This window comes from Morus notabilis, unplaced genomic scaffold, assembly GCF_000414095.1.
Source record: "Morus notabilis unplaced genomic scaffold, ASM41409v2 Scaffold1108, whole genome shotgun sequence".
NCBI classification, from domain to species: Eukaryota; Viridiplantae; Streptophyta; class Magnoliopsida; order Rosales; family Moraceae; genus Morus; species Morus notabilis.
In genome coordinates, this window is record NW_010361440.1 from 52,887 (window position 1) to 61,205 (window position 8,319).

The window sequence follows — 8,319 nt, forward strand, 5'->3', positions numbered from 1 at the left end:
CATATATATGAAAAAAAAAATAAGAGAAAGAAAAGGATAAGTTTGATTGGCGGGAGGATGAAAAAAAAGAAAAAAAAAAGACTTTTTTTAACATTTTAAGAGGAGTGTAACAAGTAGAATGTGATAGTTTAAGAATGTGTGTAAAATGTAGAATTGAGGTGATTTAATTGTATGGGTTTTTTTGAAATTTTAAGAGGGGTGTAACAAGTAAAATGGAGAATGATTTAAGAAAAGGAGGTGTTAATAATGCACCCTAACTCAAAAAGTGACAAATAAATTCTATTCAGAATTTGTGATTCATAAAAGCAATTAGGGACCATAAACGACATCAAAATAAAACGACATAATAACGGCAATAACAATTCTGTAAAACAAAAAACGATAGCAACATTAAATTGGAAGATAACGATTGGTCGATCACAATAACAACGACAGAAACCTATAAAACGACGACAAATGATAAATGAACAATTGAACATAAAGGAAAAGCGACGACAAATTTAATCTCAAGTTTGGGGAAGACCTAGGCCTCGGTCACTTCACGGATTTCAATTTTCAATTTGAGCTGAGATGTGACATTTTAAAGAGCTTTTCATTGTAACAAAAAAAGTTAGCTGTGACATTTTTTAAGAACTTTTTACTGTAAAAACTTAAAATTAAAAACTCAAATTGGTGAAATGAACGAGACTTTACTTTTTTCTCTACATAGGTAAAGAATTTACCCTGTCAGTAGCCTATAATAATAATAATTATTATTTTTTGGATAATCAATGGCCTATGATACTAGACCTCTTCATCATTCTCTAACTCTATTGTACATTTTTTTTCTTGCTTGAAAATTCTTTTTTTTTTTTTTTTTAACATCCTAGTACGTAATTGTATTTTTTAGGGGTATTTTGCTTTTTTTCTTGTGATTTTTTTGAAACTAAATTATTATTTTTCAAGAAAACTTAATCCACCGGCTAAACTGGATTCCAAATCAAAGTCCCAAGCCATTGGGAGGTATGACTGTGAAGGCTGAATTTGAAAAAGGCGATGAGTTTACGACGCAACGCAAGCTTACTAACTAGAAACGACGTCGCTTCAGAGAAGTGCAAACAAACGTACTACGTAGTGTGTAGTCATTCATCTTTGTGGCCATCGTCCTCTAAAAAGTCGTTCGGGTAAACTCCAGAGAGAGAAGGAGAGAGAGAAGAAACTGTAAATTTTTAGCCTTTTGGGTGTTTGTTTCTCTTCCTTTGTCTTTCGCAAAGCAAAGCAAAACAAAGGCAAAGAAGCAAGTCGTCTTGGCTTGGGTAGTAGTAATGGGGGAAGAGAGAGAGGACCCACAGAAGCTGAAGAGAATAGCGGCGGCGGCGTACGACTACGACAACGATCCCAGATGGTCCGATTACTGGTCCAACGTCCTCGTCCCTCCTCACTTGGCTTCTCGCTCCGACGTCCAAGACCACTTCAAGCGCAAATTCTACCAGCGCTACATCGTCCGTACTCTCTCTCTCTCTTCTCTCTCTCTCTCTCTCTCTCTCTCTCTCTTGTTTTTGATTAATTCAATTGCTTCAATCCGTTTTCTTGGAATTTGGAGTTCGACCCATCAAATCTTATCTGGGGTTTTAACGGTTTTGCCCAATTTGGGAATCTGGGATCTTATTGGGATTCGGGACTCTTTGCTGTGCAAATCTCATATGGGGTTGATCTCTTTTTCTTTCTCTAGGTCATCCAAGACTAGACATTTTTGTTTTTGTGTTATATATATAAATATATATGACACTTCACTCAATTGTTCGTGAATGAAAGTACATGGCTTTATCTTTTAGAAACCTAATTTTGCTTCAGTGTTGTTACGTTTTAGTTATTATATATTTTCTGATGTCTCGGGAGGAATTTCTTGTGGATGTTTTCTTAATCAAGTTTACGCCTTTTGTTTATTAATCAATGCTTGATTCAATTTCATTTCCTGTTTTATAAATTATTATATACATTGAAAATAGCTCGCATTGGATTATCATTCTCTACCATTGGTGAATGATCAAATCTGTCGCTTTTGTCGTTACTTCTGAACATAACATGGATATTAGAAGCTAAGGAAGTACAAAAAGCTCATTTTTTAGTTGATTTCGGGCATAATTTTAGCTTTGTGACTTTGAATTTTGGAATCTTTACAATATTGCACGTTGGATTTCAAGTACAGGATCCTGATCTTGTGGTAGAGTCAATGTCCACCGGCAGTTCTTCGCAGTCAGCGAGACCGGCATCATCCTCGACGGAAACACCACCTTCAAACGATCAACCTCGTTCACGTGGCACTGGTAGAAATTTTGTCTATGCTTCCTTCTGAACTTGAAATCCACAGAAAAAATGTAATGTCTCTCTGAATTACCAAACTGCACTTTCTCATTATTATTGTATCCTAAATCAATATCTGTAGGTTCAACTGCTCGAACTTCTGGAACATCAGCAAATGCAGGTTCCGGTCCTACTTCTCTGCGATGGGACCGACAAACCATTCAGTTCTCCGTCAATGCTTGGGTATATACTTAGAATCTGATTATTTAGAAAGTTAGTAGAACTTTAATAGCAACATTTGCTTATTTTGTGTCAGTTTTACTTACTGCTAGTTTTTTCAATAGCAAAATTATTTTCCTTTAAAAGGCAGCATAGTAGGTGGTGGTCATGCTGTTCTAATCTATAAATGGTAATCCGCATGTAAACTGCTTGAGTAATGTGAAAGTGTAGTAAAACAAATGACCTGATCCTCCTTTTTTGTAATTTGTTTTTATTTTTCTGGGTGGGTATGAATTATTTGCTAAGTTCCTTATCTTCAATGAATTTTTCAATTACTAAAATACTCGAGTTATTCTGAATCTAATTCTGATGACGACTATATAATACTTATTGCAAATAATCGTTGATTGTTCAATTTAGTGACTAAAGTACCATAATACAACCTTGGTTATTACTATATTTAAAAGAAAAAAAAAAGATCCCCTCTTCTTTATTTTTAAGATGCCTAAGTTGAAAAGGCCCTTTCTTTTCAGACGCATGACAGATGTAATCTTTGTACTTGCTTACATTGGCGGATGCTTTTCTGTTCACTTTGATTATAATTTCTTTTCTTATCCCCGCAGGTGTTTATTGTGGCTGTGCTGGCTATTTTTCCATTAGTACCTAAAGGCCTTTCACATAGGGCATATCGACTTTCGTTTATGGGAACTGCATGTTCCTCTCTGTACTCCGTGTACTCGTTATACGGGGTAAGTTTTCTTTTTCTTTTTCGACGTCTTATGTTTATAATTTAATTATATACACTGGTGACTTTTGCTTAAGCGTTAACTTTTCTTTTATTGCTTCAGAAACCAAGGGCTTGGAACTTGCAGGCCTTGCAAGTTTACTTCCAATCCATCATCGCGACCAAGGATTTTATCTATTTTATTTACTGCCTTACTTTTGGGACATCACACCTTTGCCTCAAATGTAAGCACTAATTGATCTTTAAATTTTCTTGCTTTTGTGTTGTTCCTATGGTACATAGTTTCTATCTTAGCTTCGTCCCGCGGTTGTGAATAGTTTGATGATCTGATATCCATTGCAGTTGCATCGATTCCCATATTATGTCGAGCTCTTGAAAATGTTGCCAAGTTCCTCAGGCGCAACTTCAACAGATCCTCCTTGTACAGGTATGAAGCAGATTTATGAACCTTTGATTGATGGCTTCCCAATTTTATTATTTTCTAACATGAAGTGTAAGTCTTCGATTGGAAAAGAGATGAACTTATTTTGTAACGGTTTTTTATTTCCGGACAGGAAGTACTTGGAAGAACCTTGTGTTTGGGTAGAGTCAAATACAACAACTCTGAGCATACTCTCCTCGCAGGCTGAGATTGGAGTTGGCTTTCTTTTGATCATCTCTGTTTTCTCGTCAGTTTCTTTGTCTTTCCCCACAGTTTAGTTAAGAACATGTTACCTGCTTTGTTGTTAGGATTTTATTCACTTACTAGTATTCTTCAACTTCTATTTATGCAGATGGCATCGCAACGTTATACAGACTTTCATGTACTGGCAGGTTAAATCCTCGTCTCTTATTAAAATAGCTTCTGTTACTTGAGCTGAAAAACTGTTTCCACTGTGAGATGTACTTGACTTGTGCAGTTTTGATTGTGAGTGGTGTTTATTTTCAAATTTATGATCTCTTCAACTGGTGATGCCTCCAGTAAATTTAAGAAACATGGAAAATCATTCTTCTTTTAGTTCGTTTTTGCAAAATTTCTCTTCCTTTCTAACTTTAGTAGTTTGTAAATACAGTTTGGTAGGCCAAGTGATGCCCAATCGGTAAGGATAGGGTGGGTTTAGGGAGAGATCGCTCTAATCCTTGGAATATCTAGCAATGTAATAAAAAGAAAAAAAAAAAAAAGATACGGTTTGGTAGACTTCTTATGGAACATAACAAGTTTCTTCCTTCGGAATGTTTTCTTGCAGCTACTGAAGCTGATGTATCATGCCCCTGTGACCGCTAGCTACCACCAAAGCGTGTGGACTAAGATCGGGAGGAGTGTTAATCCGCTCATCCAGCGGTATGCTCCATTCCTTAATTCTCCACTTTCGGCTGCTCAGAGATGGTGGTTCAGGTAGAAACGCAGAAGAGAAAGAAGGGGAGAGGGAGGTTAATCCCCGGGGATTTCCTTGGACTACTTTTGCCATAAAGCAAACATGACTATCAGATATACAATCAAGATGGTCTCTTTGATTCGATATAGACAGTTTTTGACAGAAATACTATTTGGATCTAGTTCCAAGCTTTAACAATGAACTGCGGCTAATAATTCTTGCATGGGACTAATCCAAGTACTGATTTTGTTTTTATTTATTTTTACATTTTAAATTTAAGCGCTGTGTTTGATCTGCACTGAGAAGTGTTTTTCTTATGATCTTATCCATCAAAATAACGGGTTTGCAGAATCGTTCAAATGGAAGATTATTGTTATTGTTCTTTTTCCACTCGCAGTTCCAAGTTCTGAAAATATGGAGAAAATATCATCAGCCATGTTGTCAATAAAAGACTACGAGGAAATAATACGTCGTTTTTATGAATTCATACGATTATGAATCTTCCCAACAGTCCGATTTTCGATGAACCCCAAACTTCAATTCATGTCTCAAATTTGATAATTCAATTATAACATGCTATGTGACAATATTCTCATGAAAACATAACTTCTCTTATTCCATAACATGTTCCATGTATCTTATTGCATTTTCCAAAGAAGTCTGTACTCTGTCCGATTTAAGCTTGTTATCATATAACCATGTTAGTCACTGGAATTTTGAGAGACAATCGTGGATTATAGTCCAACTTACCTCTATGGCATGCGAAGGGGACAGACATATTTGGCAGAAATCACACCTTGATGTGCCTGTGACTAAGGATGTCAGTATTTTTTAGTCCCTGAAATTTGATGGTCAAATGTGGTGCTTGGCGATTTGAGTTCCATATTGCCGGTCAAGCCAACTGGCAAGCTCAAAAGCAACGGAGAGGAAGAGAAGTTCATTTGCTGACACTTTCCATGGTTAGGAGTTTTCCTAACCTAGATATTTAGTCAACAGTTAATTTCATGAATAGCAATGGTTTGAGGATTACTTTCATAAATATTCCTTGATTGCATACCCTATTTCAACTTTGAAGAGGGCACTCCCTAAATTACACCCCTGGAATTATGTAGTTTCGCAAGTGCTCCCCCAATTTTTGATCTTCTGTCAATTCACCACCTGATTTTTTTAAGAAATTAGGAAAAGTTGACATAAAAAATAATAATTTTACTATTTTAGGGTAGGTTGTCTTAAAATCAATAACTTGTTGAGTGTTTGTGAAATTACAATTACTAGTATTACGCTATCATTCTGTTAATATTATAGACGGATCTCAACATGAATGATGTTTTGAATAATTTTATACAATTTAGAGGCAAAATGAACCTTTTTTAAAGTTTAAGAGCATATTGAACTAGAGCATATAGTTCAAAAAGCCTATTTATGAGATTCATTCATGTTTTAAGGTTGTTGGCTTTGAAGTAATGAAACAAAATATGGAATAATTAGAAAGGGTTTGAGTCAGCATGACAAGAAGTTGTGTGTTATGCATTAATTTGAGGTGTATGGTTTTCAACTTGTTACTATTGACTTGACGTGACAAATGTACATAATTGTTAAAGGCTGATTATGCATAAGTTGGATTTCTTACTTGACAATCCCATGGAAACGGAATAAGAATGAATTAGAGCCTACCCCATTACATACCTCAGCCTTATCACCACCACTTCAATTATGAAAATCTAGTATGGATTAATCATCTATAATTTTATAGAGGTACACCACATAGATGTTCCATGACAAAAAAGATTTAAAAAAGGAGAGGAGTTACGGTTAAGAAAAGTTGCATCGCATGCTATAGATTATAATTATTAGTGTCGGTGTGAACCTTCATATGGTCTACCTTACATATTTCTGTGAAAAAAAATGATAAAATATCAACATAAATAATCAATAATGCAATCACTACCACGTGACACTCTTTTATTCGTTCAACTTTTTTTTTCTTTTTGATGAAGAGCCCTTTAACAATTTGTTTCTTAGAGCATTTTCAATCATACTAGTCATTTTATTTTTTAGTTAAAATAACTAATAATTTAACTCTTTTTTTTTTAATTTCTCTACTCTAATCATTATTAAATGGTTAGCTATTTTAGAAAATCTATTTTACACTAGTTAAATAACACTAGTAAAAAAGTACTAGCCATTTGTTTTTTTATTATTTTATTTTTAAAATTATAATAAATGCGAATGTTCTTTTTTTAAAATCAATAAAATTATTTGTACTTTAAATTCAATAAATATTAAAATAATTTATGTTTAGCTAAAATATGGAGTATAGTTAGAGTGGATCATTTAAAAGTTGTTAATTAAGATAACTTTCTAGCTATTTTAGCAAAAATTTAACTAAAATTTAGAAAGTTCCTTAAAAATGCTCCTAGATCACACGTGTTTATATCTAATTATACTTAATAACGACCTTTCTCTAAAAATTAAACACGAAACTAGAAGTTTGTTAGGGCCCAGTCGATTCGGGGGGTACTATGTGGCAATGGTGTACACATGAAAAATACCCAGTTTGATGATGAAGCTCCTATGCGGGTGCGATATATGGTGCTTTTGGATGTAGACACGATGACAAGACCTCCAATGACAATGGTGGGGTTGGCTAGGCCCGAATTAGGCTGAAGAAAATGGATTCTAGGGCCTTTTTCACTACCGAAATGACAAAAATAACCCTGCGAGAAGAGTTAAAAAATCCACAACAACAAGAAGGAAACCACGTAAACCGAAGTCGGTGGAAGAAGTAATAAAGTAGTTTATGGAGAGATGACTGTTGGTTGCCCGAATCGAATCCGGATAGGGAAGCGCGGTGGTGCGGGGAAGAGGCGGATCGTGTATAACAAAAATTTTCATAAAACTTTTGACATACTCTATAGATTATATTAATTTATGCGCGAATAAATTAATCTCATTAACTTATATATATCAAGAACTCAATCAGAAAAAATACCTGGAAGCCGACTCGGATGATAACTTGAGTTCTTTGACCACGAACAGTCCTTGCTCCAATCTTTGTGTTTAGAAAACCAATGTCTTCCACGTCAATTCCTAGAATCCACGAAGACGTGTGTGTGGGCACACATGAGACAAAATGGGTTACAATAAACACTCGAATTTCCACAAACACCATCACATGCACGATGTGGAATTTTTGGAGAAAAATTTTTTTCTTCCTTTCTCTCTTGAGAATTTCGGCTAGCCTTAACTCTTAGGGCTGAAAAATTGTTTCCAAAATTTCTAGAGAAATTTCGGCTACCTCTAAAATTAGGGCAAAAAACCATTCCGAAAATTGTCTCAAAAATAGTATTTATAGAGTAGAAGTCAAACTTCTAGAAGGAATCTAATCTCTATCTCCAATTTGAATTTCGAACCAAAATTCTCCTCTATCCCTTATCCCTTGTGGCCGGCCATGCTAGGGATTCCTACGCCTGTGTGTGGCGCCAATACTGGATAGGGACGAAAAGAGAAAATCATCCTTTATCCTGTAGTCCAATTTTATTTCAAATTCGAATTTAAGTCAAACTTAAATTAATTTGAATTTCTAAATTAAACAACTTATCTAATAAGTTTAAATGGATAAATCTAGATGTGTTCAAATTCAAATTTAAATAATCACATTATTTAAATAATAATTAATTCTCAATTAATTATTTTCGAGTATTTAATTTTAGAATT

The 8,319-nt window shown here is 34.7% G+C and overlaps 1 protein-coding gene across 1 annotated transcript; it reads left to right on the top strand.

Annotated features, from left to right (window-relative positions):
- The first annotated feature begins 1,145 nt into the window (after positions 1 to 1,145).
- Positions 1,146 to 4,938, top strand: LOC21392475. Its single transcript, XM_010099522.2, has 9 exons — positions 1,146 to 1,481; positions 2,189 to 2,306; positions 2,426 to 2,526; positions 3,126 to 3,251; positions 3,351 to 3,471; positions 3,590 to 3,674; positions 3,802 to 3,915; positions 4,021 to 4,060; positions 4,474 to 4,938. Exons 1-9 carry the CDS (start codon positions 1,305 to 1,307, stop codon positions 4,624 to 4,626), a joined length of 1,035 nt encoding a protein of 344 aa, XP_010097824.1. The 5' UTR covers positions 1,146 to 1,304; the 3' UTR covers positions 4,627 to 4,938.
- Positions 4,939 to 8,319: the final 3,381 nt, after the last annotated feature.

What these genes read in the sequence shown, in the direction of transcription:
- LOC21392475 (XM_010099522.2), top strand. Translation starts at nt 1,305, where the DNA reads ATGGGGGAAGAGAGAGAGGACCCACAGAAGCTGAAGAGAATAGCGGCG. An exon ending in AGTTCTCCGTCAATGCTTGG is followed by an intron (nt 2,527 to 3,125) that starts GTATATACTTAG and finishes TTATCCCCGCAG; the next exon opens with GTGTTTATTGTGGCTGTGCT. An exon ending in CCGTGTACTCGTTATACGGG is followed by an intron (nt 3,252 to 3,350) that starts GTAAGTTTTCTT and finishes TTATTGCTTCAG; the next exon opens with AAACCAAGGGCTTGGAACTT.